Source organism: Cyprinus carpio, chromosome B6, assembly GCF_018340385.1.
Source record: "Cyprinus carpio isolate SPL01 chromosome B6, ASM1834038v1, whole genome shotgun sequence".
Taxonomy (NCBI): Eukaryota; Metazoa; Chordata; class Actinopteri; order Cypriniformes; family Cyprinidae; genus Cyprinus; species Cyprinus carpio.
The window spans coordinates 22,010,888-22,029,701 of record NC_056602.1 but is presented as its reverse complement, the minus strand read 5'-3'; the positions used below and the strand labels follow the sequence as shown (position 1 = coordinate 22,029,701).

Below are 18,814 nucleotides of genomic sequence, written 5' to 3'. Positions count from 1 at the left end.
AGTGTTTATTTCTATGTATTTCTTTTTCATTATTTACAAAATACATATGTACATTTTAGGCAAAAGATACAAATGCTAGCCTCCCGGCACATAAAAATAAAACCACAATTTCAATGTTCACTGATCACCCAATAAATACTTTTAAAGTCTGCACACAGCAAATATATGTGTCTTCTGAGTTCACCAAATTAATGATGAAAGTGAACACAATCAAAAACTAATCCAACTGTCTTCTTTTTTTTTCTTTTCTTTTTTTCAGATGCTCAGGTTGGTCAATGACTAAAAGAACATGATCTGTGAGAGGTCCAAAAGTCTATGCTGGAGATACAGAGGACACCTCCGTCTTGCTGGTGGACACAGTTGAGGACTCATCATCGCCAAGAGGGTTCTTTCCACAGAAAAGAGTGGTCAGCATGCAGTTACGGAACTGTAAGAAACAAAGTTTCATTTAGTAGGTTTATTTTATAGAGACAATAGAGAGAGAAGAGAGAGTAGAAATGGAAAGGGATGTCTGGAATATGCAGGACAAATCTGATAAATGTTTAACCTGTTTGTTTAGCAGCACATAGATAACAGGGTTATATAAGGCTGAGCTTTTTGAGAAGAAGGCAGGAATAGCCATGAACTGGGCACTGAAAGCTGCTCCCTTATTAAAGAAGATCCAAGCAGCAACAGTGGCATAAGGGGTCCAAGCTATCAGGAAACCAAAAACCATCAGGATGACCATTTTTGTCACTTCCCTCTCAGCTTTCTGAGTAGATGCTGAGTCCTGCTGTTGAGCTGCAGCCTAAGGGAGTGAAATAACCAAGGATGATATAATTTTAACATAGTATTCCAGTAACTGGGAATTTCCAGGAATTTTTAAAGTGACATTTCATACCGCCTTTACGGTGCACACAAGCCTTCCATAGGTGAAGAAGATTACGGTGACTGGCAATATAAAATGGCAGACGAACATGTAGATGACATATGATTCATTGTTGTATTCAGGATTTAGGGTGTAGTAGTCTGGTCCACATGAGCACTGCATTCCCTCAGGGATATATCTGTTAAAGACATGCACCTGATATTATGAAATTTCAGTCCGAGTAGTCGGAGCCTGCTTTAAATTGAATGCAAGCCAATGTTGTATTCCTATGTATTGATAAACCAAACATGTTGCTTTCAAATATACATTCAACTGAAATGTTTGTTATAATCAATGCACTGGATAGCAAAATGACTGCAGAATGTCTTATTAGACCAACCTGGACCATCCAACCAAAGGGGGAGCCGCACATGCCATGGCCATTACCCACGTAAATGCAATTCCTGCAAAAGCATGGCTGGAAGAGAATTTGAAACTACCCATTGGTTTGCAAACCACAATGTATCTTTCGATAGCCAGCACCACAAGTGACCAAAGGGCAACTTCTCCTGTGTAGCAAATAAAATATGAAATTCATGAACACCTACAAGTTAAGTTTTCCAATATTGCACATTGACATTCACCTAAAGAATTCCTCACAGCAGTTAAAATAAAACAGCAACAACAACCAAAAAAAATGATGCAATATCCCTCACCTCCAAGTGTGGCCATGAAGCCTTCAATCGCGCAGCCAGTTGGTCCAAGAACAAAGTAGCCATTAATTGCTGTGTAGAAAGTGACCGTGAATCCGAAACAAACCATGATGGTACCAGCCACAGCCAGGTTGACCAAAATAAAGTTGAGAGGTTGCCTGAGCTTTTTGTGTTGAGCTGTAACCACCAATGTAAGGCCATTGATGGGTAGACCCAAGCACATGAGGAAGAAAATGTATGTGGCAAGAATTTTAAACTGCCACGGTTCAGCTAGATAATACTGCGGATACTCGAAAGGACTCCTCACTAGCCCTGTCCTGTTGGACAAGGGGACGTAGAAGTTTTTTCCCTCAGTGCCGTTCATCTTTTCCCACTAGTGATCCAGACTAGAAAAGGATGTAATCTGCTGCTGTGGTACAGCTGAGTGGCTGCTCTTCACCTGCTCTTTATTTGCAGTAATGCTTCAGGAGTGTTTATATATCCCTCTGAGGTTCCTTATAAGGGATAAATCCAGGAACGTAAGATAGGGAGGGTGTTACAGTGTGGGATTTGAATGATAAGAGCAGACATAATCAGTTTCAGGCTAATCACCCGGTAGAGCTTTGGATCTTTGAAAGTTCTTTTGACTTTTTGGTTCAGAAAATTAGGCCAGGATATTTTTTTGTCAGTACAAAGTGAGTTTAAACAAAGCTGTATTTATTTCAAGGATAAAGTGTAATTTAGATGCGATAGTTGTCTGATGTAGTAATCATATTAAAATATTAAAACACAACACTGATGTGCATTTTATTTCAACATTACACTTTTGCATCTGTCACATCTGTGGCTGTGTGGGACTTGGGTTGTCTTTTTTTTTTTAAGCCCCCCTCACAGAACCTCCACCTGCATATAATTTTGTAATCTCACATTCATTTGTAATAAATTACTAGCATAATAAAATTCTTTATACGATTTATTTAAAAATATATACTGCACGATGGTGATTGTAAGTGGATAACGAATTGTCAGTCTGCTCTTCAGAGAAGTTACATGAAGACTTAAAAATTATGCACGAATCATATGTTAAGCTGCTATAATATTTTATAAAAATCTATTTTAAAAACGTAATTTTAATAGATACTGTCTTTGTAGTATAATGGATAACGAACAGGAAGTGGTAGGGAGAGACACAGCGGAAGAAAGTGCACCTCGTGCTATAATATTTTATAAAAATCTGGGGAGGTGGTAGTGAGGGTATAGGAGGAAGGTTGTGTTTCTACACTTTTGGATCAGTTGATTTTATTTGTAAAGAGTAGGTAGTTTGTGTTCCACAGAGGAAAATTATACCGGTTTTGAAAGACATATGGGTGAGTAAAATAATGACAGAATTTGATAGTGCAGTTTTTTATTTATTTTTATTTTTTTTTTGTGACTCATAAAAATTATTTGTCTGTTTTCATTAATTGTATTCATTTTGTGAAAGAGTGTGAGACTGAAGTATAGCAGAGAGTAGAAAGGCATAGTCTGAGTTAGGTTGGGAAGAATTTATGTATTTTTTGTGTTTTGGGTGTGTGTGTGTGTTGGTTGAGTAGTTTGAATTTAATTAGTTTAGAATTTAGAATAAAAAGGCAACTTTTTGTATTTATTTAGAAAACCTTTAGAATAACAAAGCCACCTTTAGTACCCCTAACAAAAATTATTCTGGATCTGCATTGGTTGTGGCACATTGGTGCACATAGCGTGAACATATCTTTCAGGCTAGTTTTGTAATTCACAACGTAACATATCTAAAAAGTAGCAAAACATCATTTTGGTTTCCTTTCTTTTTATTTTGGAGTGAAATAGGAACTGGACGTACAGGTAGCATATACAGCATACGCTATACAATTTAGCTATATCGCTTTTCTAGAGCTCAAAGCGCTTTACAAGCAACAGTAAACATAAACAGGATCAAAACAATATAACCTACATGAACTTAAGACAATACACAAATTCAGAGTGAGTCAAACTGAGTGAGAATATGTCCAACTCAAAATCCAAAATACAAACGAATTAAGGTGAGAGTAAGGAGTGTATTAAGTTTTAGTGTTAGGTTGCTTGTTAACCCTCATCTCCCACTCCACAAGCAAGACGAGCAGAACCCCAAGCGACCAATTGGAACACACAACGACGTCGACCACCACCACCCCACGAAATCCACAGAAGCGACTGCGCTGAAAACACCGTCAGGTGGGCAGATGAAACACAGCAGCAGGCAGTGGAGAAAAGCAGACCGCGAACACAAACACAGTTTGTTGATATCCAAGAATGTCAGTTTTCCGTGAGTGTGAAATCAAGAAAAGCAATTACAATTACAAGCAATTGTTTTATTTAAAACAATTACAAAAACGAGACAAGATACAAAAATAACATACTGCTCCGATGCGAGATGAAATCCTAAGGAAGGCAGATTGGGCCAAAACCTTTTAAACAGAACGCATGAAGTTTGACTGTGCCATCACGCGCTGTTTGTCCGCATTAACGCGGCATTTTTTTCATGGAAGGCGGATGGGGCCAAATGTCTTTAAACAGAACACGTGAAATTTGACCGTGTTAAGATGAACTGTTTCTCCATATTAATGTGTAGCCTATACAAACATCAGACGTCATGTTTATTCATGAAGTTTGTTTTAATGGTACACATAACATCAGACATTATATTTACTCATGAGGGATAATGCAATGGTGTGCTGTGTGATGTCAGTCTAAAGCAGTGATCCTCAAATCTGGCTGGTGTGCAGGGGCGTCGGACTGGGGGTAAAACCAGTACTGATTACCAGGGCCCCAAAGGAAGAGAGGGCCTTTGAAAAGTCTGAAATATATATTATTTAAACTGGATATTTTCATGGGGGCCCATCAGGACTGCCTATGCATAGGGCCCGGGATTTGGTGCAACGCCCCCCTGCTCGTGAGATCCACTTTCCTTCAGAGTTTAGCTCCAACCCTAATCAAACAAACCTACCTGTGATTTTCTAATGATCCTGAAGACACTGATTAGCAAACCCAGGTGTGTTTGATTAGGGTTAGAGCTAAATTCTCCAGGAAAGTGGATCTTGCGAGCCAGATTTGAGGATCACTGGTCTAAAGTCATGTTTTGTCATGTCCCTTTTAACTAAAACAAGATGAGCCCTAGAAACAGGTCACCTGTGAAAACCTCGTCAGCTATACCATCAGCACAGATCCTCAGCAAAGGCCATGAGAACCAGATGAGTCCTCTGCACAGACCCTGTGGTGACCCCTTCACCATGTGATGTATTCAATCTTTAGGAAGGAACTGGTGGATAATGCCTTAACACAGCCTGCATGTGCATGTCTACACATACAAAAGAAAGAGTTTTGGCAATGTTTGCCTTCCATAGAAGCTGGAAGCTTGTAGCATAAACACCTGAAGCTTTAATCAGACCAATGAGCTGCAGAACAGTAGAGTCTTTCATCCAAAATATCTAACATCCAGACTAAAGCCTTTATTGACCATATTTTTTAATGCTGAAGTAAGCTGTTTTTTTTTGTGAATGTGATCTCCAATTCATTAGCTGCTGTAGGGAAAAAGGGAGAAGTGTGACAAAGTGCAGTAAATGGTTAAACTATTTGTGCTACAAACCAGTGTGTTTATAATTAAGACTAGACATTAAAATAATATGGTAAGAAACACCAGTCTGCAATATCAAGCAGCAAATTTTGTTGTTTTGTAGAGCTAAAATTAGCTGGAAGTGGATGACACCGGAAGCCAGACAAAATACATTTACAAATGGCCATACCCACACTTATGGGAAAAATAAAGTGCATAGTTTTAGCCTAGGATCTGTTCCTATGTTGAACAGCAAGTTGTCCAAAATTGTTAAATATGGTCATGGATTTTCCAGTGCCATTTTTGTGGCCTGCCATTCCAGTGGCAATTTCTAGTGCCATTATTGGACCACTTGCCAAGGTGCTATTGACCTGTGTTTGCTCTGACTTTGAGAGAACATTCCTGGAGATTAATCTGTTTTTGTCTGCTCTTGTGTCTGGCCAATGGTGCTTTGTCTGAGCATCATAAAGGTCACATTTATGATGCTAATGGATTGTGTCATTATTAAAAATAAAGTGTGCACAAGCTATAGTAAACAAATTTCAGTTTTAATATCATACAGTATATGTGGGTGACCAAACTGAAGCTTAAATCAATTCATAAATAATGAAAACAAAGACATTTTAATGCCAATATTTATTTCTATCCATTTTTATTTAATTATGTACAAAATATACTCACATTTTAGGCCAAAGATATAAATTCTAGACTTTCAGTTCATAAAGTTCACTGATAACCCATTAAACCTGATAAGCCTTTTACTCCTTTAAGAAATATTTACGAGTTCACCAGTTTGTTAATCATACTGACCACAACCATATGAGATGCATAACTAATTCAACTTTGAGTTTTCTTTTTTTTTTCTGATGCTCAGGTTGGTCAATGACTAAAAGAACATAATCTGTGAGAGCTCCAAAAGGGGTCCAAGCTATCAGGAAACCCAAAACCATCAGGATGACCATTCTTGTCACTTCCCTCTCAGCTTTCTGGGTAGATGCTGAGTCCTGCTGTTGAGCTGCAGCCTAAGGGAGTGAAATAACCAAGGCATATTCCAATAGTTTGCAGGAATTTTTAAATTGACATTTCACACCGCCTTGACTATGCAAACAAGCCGTCCATAGGTGAAGAAAATTACAGTGACCAGAAATATAAAATGGCAGACGAACATGTTAATGACATATGATTCATTGCAGTATTCAGGATTTAGTAGTCTGGTCCACATGAGCACTGCATTCCTTCCGGAATATACAGGTGCTGGTCATATAATTAGAATATCATCAAAAAGTTGATTTTATTTCACTAATTCCATTCAAAAAGTGAAACTTGTTTATTATATTCATTCATTACACACAGACTGATATATTTCAAATGTTTATTTCTTTTAACTTGATGATTAATAACTGACAACTAAGGAAAATCCCAAATTCAGTATCTCAGAAAATTAGAATATTACTTAAGACCAATACAAAGAAAGGATTTTTAGAAATCTTGGCCAACTGAGAAGTATGAACATGAAAAGTATAAGCATGTACAGCACTCAGACTTTGCATATGTTTTGAGTTAATTAGCTGATTAGAGTGTGGCACCAGGTGTCTTCAATATTGAACCTTTTCACAATATTCTAATTTTCTGAGTAACAGAATTACTTAATTTAATTACAAAATAAATGTAACTGTAATCAGTTACAGTTACTAAGAAAAAAATGTGTAAATTACAGTTACTTATGAAAATGTTGAAGATTACAAAGGGGGATACGTCTGAATATTTTTGCACACATACAGATTCGATTGATTTCTTTCCCAAATTGCATTGACTGCTTTAAAATATGAGACACCAATGTTTCAGGTTGTTTTAGAACACAGAATAGAACACATGCTTATTTGACAAAACAGTAGCCTATTATAGCTATTAAAGTATATCTAATGATTTTATATCAGTATTTAACTGCAGAATGATCTCAAAGTAAAAAGTTATAAGGTCTGGATTTTTTTTTGTGACTGTGCTTTAAAATTATATATATATATATATATATATTTAAAGTATATCTAATGATTGTGCTTTAAAATTATATATATATATATATATATATACAAATTATTATTGGTATTATAAAATTGGCATTGACATTTTATTGTAAGAGCAAAATAATTCACTGTCCCCTAATGAAAAACGTCCTTGGGTACCTGTAATGATGCTGAAAAGTCAATATATCAATTACATTAAGATCTTAATTCAAATGATGAATGATTTTGGAAGTCTATATTTTGGACAATACCAGCAACACTTGTGACACCAAGTCAACCCCTTGATGTCACAAGTGTTGCTGGTATTGTCCAAAATATAACACTTCTTTTTCTATGCACCTTGTTGATTGTGTGAAGTTGCACACACCTTTTTGGATTTTGAAAGTCTGACAGTAATCAGTTTTGAGAACTATTGTAAGGTTAACCCTGCCTGGTTTAAATATTTCAAAATGATTAATATTTGAAAGCAATTTAATTAGTTACATTACTTATTACATTTTAAATCGGGTAACTTGTAATCTGTAACCCATTACATTTCCAAAGTAACACTGATTAGCATGAGTGACTTACCTGGATCACCCTTAAAAAGGCAACACTGAACAGTTACGGGTTATTAATTCTGTGAAAACAATGCCTGCTATTGCATGGTTTGAAGATAATTTGAAGCTCCCCACTGGCTTGCATACCACAATGTAGGTCTCAATGACAAGCACAACCAGAGACCAAAGAGAAACTTGGCCTGTAGACAAAAAAAAAATGAAAAGGAATCACATGGAATCCTAAACAACAAAACAGATTATTCTGAAATCTTCTTACCACCATGTGTAGCAAAGAAGCCTTCAATGGCACAACCTGTGTGACCCAGAGTAATATAACCAGCAAGGGAGCAGTAGAATGTAACCATAAATCTAAAAAGAAAGCCAGGTTTACCAAGGTTGACCACATCGATTGGTAGCCCAAAGCCTGAACCAGCATGAATGGCTGACATTTCTGTTTTACTGGTGGACTTCTGAGGACTTCAATGCATGAGGAGCAGAAATAAAGTGTGAATCCACAGATGACCACAATTGTGCCAAGTTGACCAAAATGTTGGCTGTCGAAGTTTCTTGAGCTGTTACCATCAATGTGAGACCAATGATAGGTAAACAAAAATTGACCAACAGAAATATGTAGAACCCCAAAGCACTGAATTTCCATGGTTCTGCTAAATAGTACTGGGTGTACTCAAAAGGACAAGCCCTGTCCTAGACATGGGGATGTAAAAGCTTACATCCTCTGTGCAATTCATCCTTAATCAGAAAATGTAAAATTTGAGTTAAGCTAAGGTAAGTTAAGCTATAACACTCATTAGAATCCTTATACATTTTCCCAGTAGAAGGTTATGACTTTAGGTCTTATTTAGCTATTCAAAGAAATATGACTTTTAATCTACACACGATTTTGATTTTTTTTTTATTATTTGCTCATTTTTGATTTTTGATTGTTTTGTTTTTTTGTGTTTTGGTTTTTGGTCTTTACTGAGATGGCGAAAACTGAGCTTTTTGAAGACGCTCTCCCAAGCGAATAAATTTGAAAACACTGTTTTTCCATTGTAGTGTGGCCTGGAAACTGGAATACTAGTCATGTAACAGTCGTGCAATCCTTTCAACCCAAAACACAAAGCTGGCAGCCCACATTGTACCTGCACTGTTGCAACAGCATGTTACTTCTCAGCCTGTTGGATTGATTGCAAACATCAACAACATCAAGGTGAATTTTGCTTTGGGCATGTTCCCTTGTGATTTTACATACATGACTGACAAAGCAGATGCTTCAGTAAAACAAACTTTGATTTAACACTGAATATTAAAGTGTTATCTCAGTCATATTCATTGGAAAACAGCTGAGAATATTCTTCAGCATATTCTTTTTTTCTAAAGTTTAAACAGGCTAGAACTGAAGGCCACCAGACTATTTGCAATATCAAGAGTGTTTGCTTTTGCATTAACCTTTATTGTTACAAGTTAAAGCAAGTAAACAAGATAACAATGAGGTTATTTTAAGTCAAGGGCAACTTAAGCACACATAAAAAATAAAAAAAAAAAGATGAAGAACATGCTGGGAAACTCATTTTTATTATACCTGAATGTTATTTTCTTAATTAGGCTTCATTACCTCGCTCATAACCTGAAAAACATATAGGAGCAGAAAAACACTGAAACTGTGCTGCATACATTATTACACACCATATTCTTGCCTGCATATGACTAAATAATTCAGTCTGCTGTACTCACATGTATCTACCTATCTTGGTACAGAGTGCTTTGGATCATAAATCAAAAATATATGTATTTTTCAAATTTCAAGTTTCAAATTTACCAGAAAAGATAGATGTGCATTGTTATCATTTTATTCTTCAGCCTGCTTTGCTTCATTGAATTGCTTTATGAGTGTGTTTTACTGATCAGGCACCCATTGAAACACCCAATGGATAATGACAGGTTCGATGCATTCAGGGGTTGTTTGAAAGTTTGTTTAGCCATCCAGCTGCAGAGGGTAACAAATGCTGGAAATCAGGTAATGGGTTTAGTGTCGTGTTTGGGATTCTGCTCACTAGGAATACACAAAGATTAGCCAGCCTATGCTAAGCATGCAGTGTGAATACAAACTCTAGTCCTATAGCCTACAGTAGTAAGGCAACTGGCAGATAGGCTGGCTGGCTGACCGGCCAAATATCAAATTAGACTGTTAGACTAAATACATAAAGTGCTACATAAAGGCTACATCCACATTAAATTTGACTGCACCTTTTTTGCCTTTTGAAAAAATGTCTTGTAGTTTGTGCAGAGATGACAAGAAACCTTGTTGTGTAGTATGAGTACCAGAGCAAATCAGAGCTTGCCCTTAGTTTATAAGGCGATGAACACCACTAAAATCCAAGCCACTTTCATGATGCCAGGGTTGGCACAAACTAACCTTAACCTTACCTGTTACCTTAATTTCTTTAATTGTTTGTGCAGTTAAAATATTTTATTGTATTACTTGCAGATGGTTAGATTTAACCTATATACACTGATCACCCACAACATTAAAATCACCCGCTTAAGGGTACATTTAAATGTCAACAATGTTCTAAAAAGACAAGTTTTTTCTTTGCATTTTTAAAACAATTCACATGGCAACGAAGTCAAAATGATCCCTGTTCACACGGATCCGCAAAAACAACTAAAAACTCTGTATTTTTCATGCCAGTTTACATGGAGAGGACAACAGCATTGTTTTCATGAACTTGCACTTTGAAACCCCGTTTTTTAAGTTTACATGGTGATTTTTTGAATGTTCTTTCATTTCCCTTTCACTTTTATTCTCAGTTTGTTTTTTCATTTCCTTTTCAGCTCTTTTGTTGCTATATCAGCACTGATGCATGGAGGCATGGACTTTACAAGACCTCTGAAGGTGTCCTGTGGTAATCCGGCACCAAGACATCAGCAGCAGATCCTATAAGCAGTGCAAGTTGTAAAATGGAGTATCCATTGGATTGAATTTGTTAATTCAGCACATCCCATAGATGCTCAATTGGATTGAGATCTGCAAAATTTAGAGACCAAGGCAACACCTTGAACTCTTTGTCATGTTCCTCAAATCATTCATGAACCATTTTTCCAGTGTAGCAGGGTGCATTATGCTGCTGAAAGAGGCCATAAAGGAACACCACTGCCATGAACAATTTTTAAGTAGTTGGTACATGTCAAAGTAACAACACATGACAAGCCAAGACAGGATTTCCCATCAGAACAGTTCTTGCTTTCAACACATGAAATTCAAGAACTGACTGTTCACTGTTCAACTTTTAATCAGTACCATGTTGTGTGTTTGTTGTGTTTAATGGGAATGAACACTTGTACAATGATGCTATTATGTTTTTCTTTTTGGTATCAAATTGTTAAAATTGTTGAAATATAAAACCATAACTGTAACTGAAGAAAGATTTTTATTTATATGTAAATATGATATACGAGATATATTCTTTAAAATATAGGGCTACAGCTGTCTCCTCAGGCCATAGCAGTATATTGGTGCTAATTCCCTTACCTCAAGACTTCTGGCCAAAGTGCAGTCTGTGGCAACAATAATAGCTTAGATCTAATTATCTACTTTACGCTATTGAGAGTGAATTGTTTTAACACACTTACCTTCCTTTTCTAAATCATTGCCAAAATCACTCATAAGGTATGCTTAGAAAATCAATCACAGATAAATAGAAACGGTGTACCGAGGTCCAATTGAGGGTTTGTGAGTTTGTTTTGTTTTTATCATTGTTTGGCTAACTCAGTGTGAAGATCATTTTGGCAGAGCATGATTTGAAAGAAGCTCTTTACAACTCAAGATTTCCCATAATTATGAGATCAGGTCATTGGGACTAGTGCCACCAATGACTTTTACTTTCTGGTCTATAGTGGACTTCTAATGAATATATATTTATAATATATGTCCATATTTACATTTCATTATTATACAGATATTGTTGCAGATTATGTGTTATTTGTATTGACTTGACATGAATTGATTCCTCGGCTTACCCTAAGAATAAATAAAAGTTTTCACAACGACTCTTAAATGATTTATTCTGTGCATTGGACATTAGACATTGTGCATAGCATAAAGCTATTTCCTAGTTGCAGAGATCTATGAATCAATGAAATTAGACTTGTTGACTGAGCTAATATCCTTAACCTACGACTTCTGTTCCAGTGAATTTTCCAGTGAAATTCCAGTGAATTTTCTTTGCGCTCTCTTTTCAGCCAATTACCTATTGTTTGACTAATTAAATGGTATGCAGTGCCTTCTGGGTAAAATAGCAATTGGCAAGATGTAATTCTCCAGTTGGTGCTCAATGTAGGTAAAGAGCTACCCTACTAGCCTCCTTGTAGCCTCCTTATCCAAATCTGTGTCTCTTCTTTAATGCACATTTCTGCCAAAAAACACTAATTGAATTGCTTTTCTTATTTACCAATGTAACACTTTAATTTATTAAACCATATTATCACTACGTTTGGCTAAAAAAAAAAAATCTGAACATTACAATTTCTTTATTTTCAATTTCTTAGGGAATAGATTAATATTGAGCAAAACTGAAATGTAATCTGTAATTTAATGCAGATGTGTGTAGGTTCAGTAATTAATGATCATCATTTTGCAAAATGTAGACAGTAGCAGTCCAGTCCATGTAGCAGCACCTCCATATACCTTTGGCCCCTCCCCTGGACCGGCTCTTGGGGTGTGTTTTAATTGTAATCCAGTTCACTATGTCACAGCCCATTACAAAGGGCTAATGACATTACAAATTACATTTGCTCTTCAAATAGCATCTTCAACTGGAGGTGCTGACTCGCATGCATCATGTGCAATCAGCAAAGAAATATTTGTGTTGTGCAACTTTATTGTACTCCCAGTACCTTACTGGAGGTAATAAATTCACATTACGAGAATGTTTCTGTGTAAAGAGAAAAACCAAAAAAATTTAATTCTGTTATTCAACAACTTCATCTCTTCTTCCAAACAGTCCTTGATTCATGTTCACGACCATTATTAATTTTGTTGAAATTCGAGAGCTGAAGATGAACAGCAAGGGACCTGCCCCATTATGGCCCAAATGTTGAATTGTTAAAACAAGTCCATGAGTAATTAATGACAAAATGTTCAATTTTGGGTGAAATATCCCATTAGGATTTAACACCCTTTTCATATATATTAAATTTACTAGTGGAAGTGAAGCTTATATGCAATTTTGGGTGAAATATCCCATTAGGATTTAGTGGAATTTTAGTTTATATTAAATTTTCTTGATGATGATCTTATCCATACTTGATCATTTAAATTGTAAATATTGAGTTGTAGTTGGAACACTTGTAGGGTCACAGGGATGCTGGAGTCTATCCAAGAATCTTGGGCCGCAGGAGTGGGAAACACCCTGGACAGATGGCCAGTCCATCAGGGACCTGGAAAGTCCCTTTGCTTTCAAATAATGTCTTATATGAATGCACAGTAAATACTGAGGAATAAATGGTGCTGGCTAACTTAAATAAGTCATTATGGACAAACTTTGGTTTACTAGAACAAATCATCTGATTGATTTGTTGTTTGTAAACATTGCTTTGACCAATAAAGATGTCAGCAATTTGCTTAATTTTAAGTTCTATCTGTTTTAGTGTGTGTCACTATCACTTCTTGATACTTCTAACAAATGTAGGTGGACTAATCCACATTTAAATGTGCTGGAACACCCTTTAACTGTTATCGTATTTACTGAAAGATCACAGTCACATTGAATGAGGTGGATTCACCCCTAAAAGGATCAGCTGACCTTGACCCAGCACGTGACTCAATGTCTGCATTTAAATATTGAAAATACACTCTTAAAATTAAATTTTTTGTATTATACCAAACTTTGTATGTTTTAAGTTCCAAAAGATTTTTTTAAACCAGTATCTTATGCTAACCAAGGTGGTATTTGTCAATTAATTTTGTTAAATAGTAATGTCTCAATGAATAAGCAATGACTTTTAATGATATATTATTAAAATAAACATTAACACATATTTGACATTTTATGAGAAAATGTTTATTCTGCATTTAAATATATATTCTGCTTTATTCTGCATTTAAATATATATATATATATATATATATATATATATATATATATATATATATATATATATATATATATATATAATTGTGTAAACTGAATATTTACCTTTTTAAATGCCCGTTATGCATAAATTGTAAAAATTTTGACAGTTTAAAGAATCATAGTCTTTTTTTATCAGTTAAGTTACCATTTCAAATTGAAATGCATGCTTAAAAGAAGCTGATCAGCCTGTGTGAAACTATGTGCATACAAGTCAGTGAGGTTAGTAGGAGAATTAAATAGTGGAATAATGTCACAGAGGAATTACAGAGGCTCTTCTTTTCCAAAAACCACATCCATTTGGTAAAATTGAATTCTAATTGGCTACTACTGAATTAAACAATTTGTAAAGATGGCTGTCATGCTGATAAATATTGACCCAATGTTGTTAAAATAATTCAAAACTAAAACTCTTTGCTAGTGTATGATTTGTTTTGAAAACCTTGGTAATGATCAGGTTTTGTACATGCAAGATTTATATTACACACTATTAACACGTTAAATATTCACTAAATGTGCTTAATTGAGACACTCCCCATGTAAATGAGTGAACCACCATAAGTGCCACCTCTATTAAATTACTGTCAAATTTCAACTACAGTTTATGTAGTTAAATCATACTATTTAAAATACGCACAGTATATATTTATTTGGGCTATCATAAACCTCCATTCAAATTTTATACTTAACTTCTTGAAAAATATAATAATCAACACATTTATGTATTTTTCTACAAATTGAGAAATCCACAGTCTTGACTGCATTTGCATATATCAAACGTATATGACTTTTACAGTTCGCCATTAAAGAAAATGAGTTTTGCACTTAAGCAGAACATAAGTGTGGACAAGCAGGAAAGCGTCTGTCCCATCTGTCAGATTAACATCTCTGAAGTGTGTCAACACCTTCAAGGAGGATTTCCAGCCACAAGTAGCTTGTGATTATCCCATTACAGACACAAAAAGGCCCTGACAAGCTGTTAACACCATTGCTGTTTGTATCCTTTCCTAATGCCTCAATCCTGCCTGATTGGATTCACACCTTCTACGCAAAAGCAAAGCCTTTCTCATGCTGAAGGACCAGAGCCAAACCAAAGCATGCACATGGCATCTGTTTCCCCTGATTGAAGTAATGTCCTCTAGAACACACCATCCACAGTTCTTCACTTGAAGAATTCATACATTTTATATGTTTTTATATAAATAATAATACATGACCCTGGACAACAAAACCAGTCATAAGGGTCAATTTTTTTAAATTGAGATGTGAACATCATCTGAAAGAGGAAAGCTTTCCATCGATGTACGGTTTCTTAGGATAGGACAATATTTGCTCCAGATACAATTATTTGAAAATCTGGCATCAGAGGGTGCAAAAATGTCTAAATATTGAGAAAATCGCATTTAAAGTTGTCCAAATGAAGTCCTAAGCAATGCATATTAGTGATCAAAAGTTACATTTTGATATATTTACTGTAGATAATTTACAAAATATCTTCATGGAACATGATCTTTACTTAATATCCTAATGATTTTTGGCATGAAAGAAAAATCTATAATTTGGACCCATATAATGTATTGTTAGCTATTGCTACAAATACAAATATTGCTACCTGTAACCCAAAAAGGCTGACCTTGAAACAGTTTCTGATCCATAATGTGCGTGGTTTAAAGAAAATTAAAAGTGATCATTGAGGGCAAAATTCCAAACTATGTGCTAATGTCTGAAACCACTAGTCTCAGATTTCAATTACAGTAGATAAAAACAGAATGATCTATTTTTTCCAAATTGCTCTGTTGAATATTGTGATCCATATTAAAAGCCAACCATTTTATTGCATAGAGGTCATTGTTAGTACTGTAGATGTTGATGAAACATTCCTTGGATGCATTACAGTTATGGACAAATGTTGGCATCAGTGCTGACATGTAAGCCAAATCCAAAGCCAGTTGTTTGTTTGTTTATTTTTTTTTTTTCAAAACCTGGCTGCCAGCCTAAACTTAATCGTGATTGCGATGATGTCTGGAGCAGTTCCACAATTTATTCACACTTTCCCCCAAAATACCCCTCATATACCACACCACATAAAACAGCACACATGGTGCTGAAAATAATTTCTGTATGATACCAAACTTACATGCTCTAACATTCAAAGGTTTGGGATTGAAGAGATTTTTTTATTAGCTATTAGTGTTATGCTATCAGTTAGGCTGCATTTATATGATCAGTAAAAACTGTAATATTATTAAATATGATTACAGTTTAAAATAACTGTCTTTCATTTAAACATATTTTACAATGTAATTTATTCTTGTGGTGGCAAAGCTGAATTTTTAGCAGTCATTACTCCAGTCTTCAGTGTCACACAGTCCTTCAGAAATCATTCCAATATGTTGATCTGATGCTCAAGAAACATTATTACCTATATTAAACAGTTGTGCTGCTTAATATATTGTAAAAACTATGCTACAATTTTTCCCTAGAATTCTTTGATGAAAAGAAAGTGCACAAGAGCAGCATTTATTTGATTTTTTTATTATAATTATTATTTGTTTATTTTGGTACCACTCAAAAATGATCAGCTCTTACAAATAAAGATGATTTTCAAATAAAAAAATCTTACTGACCCTACACCATTAAATGATATTGAATGACTCACATAGTATTTGGGACATCTGGTGCTTTAAAAGATTTCTCATCTCCTTGCAAATGAGATTGGAAATGAGCTTAGCAAAACTGTAAGAAAAGGATAGTTAGGTGTAGGTGAGAAGAAAATCGGCGTGGGAGGTTAAAGGTGTGAAGAGAATGTAAAAAGTCACACGTCACTTAATAGGGATTAGCCTCTAAACAGTGTGTTTGACATCTTAGCGCTCAAGGGCTTATCATAGATCTGACTCTGCAAGGAAGCCACTATCATGAACAGGAAGTTGTGCCGGGCACTAGACTCAAACCAGGTCAGTGTCCAGTCTATATGCAATTACCCTAATGGCCCAGATGAATGTGTAGACCTTACATCATGTGCCTGTTTGATGATGTAACTGTAAACTGACACATTTATATTAAAGGGACAGTTCAGGCAAAAATGAAAATCCCTCTTTTCTTTCATTATTTATTCACCATTGTTGTTGTTCCAAACCTGTATGACCTTCTTTTTTGTTCCACAGAAGGAGGAACATCATACAGGTTTAGAATGACATAAAGGTCAGTAATTTAATGGCAAAATTTTCATTTTTGCCTGAACTATCCTTTTAACAGTCTTGCAAAGATACTAACATTTATTTTGTAATAGTGCTACAGTACATAAATGTACAAACACTGAGAAAAGAAAGAAAAAAACAATTCATCCATCTACAAACATTCCTATTTACCCATATTATTTACAGTGGCCTTGTGAAGTATTTGCGTATTTAAGTCACATATGCATCAAAATATGAATGTCATTACATCTGATAAAATATCAAAAAAGGTGGGATTTATTTTACAGACAAATCGTAAAAAGGAGTTAAATAGGTTTGAAATGAAGTATACTGTTCAAAATGTATTTTGGTAGATGCCACTTGGTTTGACATATTGTTATCTACTGCAATGACATTCACACATTTTTAAGAATATGATTTAGGTGTCCAACTACTTTTGGGTGATTGTGGCTTTCTATATTTTGCACAAAACTATGAATTCATAAATATTAACACTTTTAATTTCTAAAAATGTCATGTGTGTCAGATGAAGGATGCAGGAAGCAATTTGTGCTGGATTGAGGAAAAATCCTTTAATCTCAGATTGGTTTGGGGCCATCTAATCACCCTGTTTAGTCACCTTCACTTAGAAGCTGGACAAGCTTTTCCTGATCTCATTATGGGGCTGTGGTCACATTTTCCCACTATGGCCCACATATCAATCCAAAAGGACATTCAAGACCCCTGAACTGTTCCCCTGCTGTTTTAAATATAGCCTTCCTATCATACCATGTTTGGGTCCCATAACTGTGCAACACTTTGATTTCCGTACATACACTGCAATTCAAAAATTTGGGGTCACTAAGATTTTGACATTTGGCAGTTTGACAGTTAAACTGACATTCAACTTAATATAAGTAACTGCAACTAAATGTCAACTAACTCGCATGTTGACATGTACTTGAAAAAAGTTGAAAAGAACAGCATTTATTTGAAATGTTTTATAACATTTACTGTCATTTTTGATTGGCTAAATGCAAGTATTAATTTCTTTAAAAAAAATAAATAAATAATGACCTCAAACCTCTGAGAGGTAGACTAGACCCACTGCAAATATTGTGACAATCCTATTTTTTGTTGCCTACATTATGTGTATTCAACAAAACATCTAGGGGTAAATCATGCAATCCCTTTAAAAATAATAAACCTCAACTTGACTAAATAATTAACAACAAATAGTAGGTTTATGCCATCGCAGATTTTAGCAGACACACCTTATCTGAATATAGTCCAGTAGATAGAGCTATCCAACAATCTCTGCATGGAGACAAAAATACACTTTTTATGTCCAGCAGATGGTGCATTCATTCACATTTGGACAAGCTAAAACTGCAGTCCATCAAAAGATAAAAACAGTTCCATTAAGTCTGTGTTCTGGGAATGTGAAGGTTCATGACTGTCCATTTGAATTCAAATTTTTGATTAACCTTTTCTGTTGAAGTCTATAACATTACTTTTAAACGTTTATATATATGTTGATTAAAGCAACACTATGTAACTTTTTCTGTGTTCAAAATGTGCAAAATGTATATAATGAGCGAGTACATCATAAATTCATCTACCAAACCCCCTTTTTTTCTTATCACAAATCACTACGGTACATTTATTATAAGTGAATATTTTTTGAATATTTTAGCCTGTTCAGGTCGTCACTGCTGCGGAGTAACACACGTGAATCGCCATAGACATAAACTTGGAGAAGTAGCTCCGGTTAGAATGGTCTTCCGCGGGATGCGTG

The 18,814-nt window shown here is 35.2% G+C and overlaps 1 protein-coding gene and 1 pseudogene across 1 annotated transcript; both read right to left on the bottom strand.

The window, feature by feature from the left end:
* Positions 1-244: 244 nt before the first annotated feature.
* Positions 245-2,015, bottom strand: LOC109097481 (green-sensitive opsin-1). Its single transcript, XM_042726289.1, has 5 exons — positions 1,564-2,015; positions 1,248-1,416; positions 881-1,046; positions 548-787; positions 245-427 (listed from the first exon to the last, which is right to left on the bottom strand). Exons 1-5 carry the CDS (start codon positions 1,922-1,924, stop codon positions 314-316), a joined length of 1,050 nt encoding a protein of 349 aa, XP_042582223.1. The 5' UTR covers positions 1,925-2,015; the 3' UTR covers positions 245-313.
* Positions 2,016-3,614: 1,599 nt separating this feature from the next.
* Positions 3,615-8,458, bottom strand: LOC109097264 (annotated as a pseudogene).
* Positions 8,459-18,814: the final 10,356 nt, after the last annotated feature.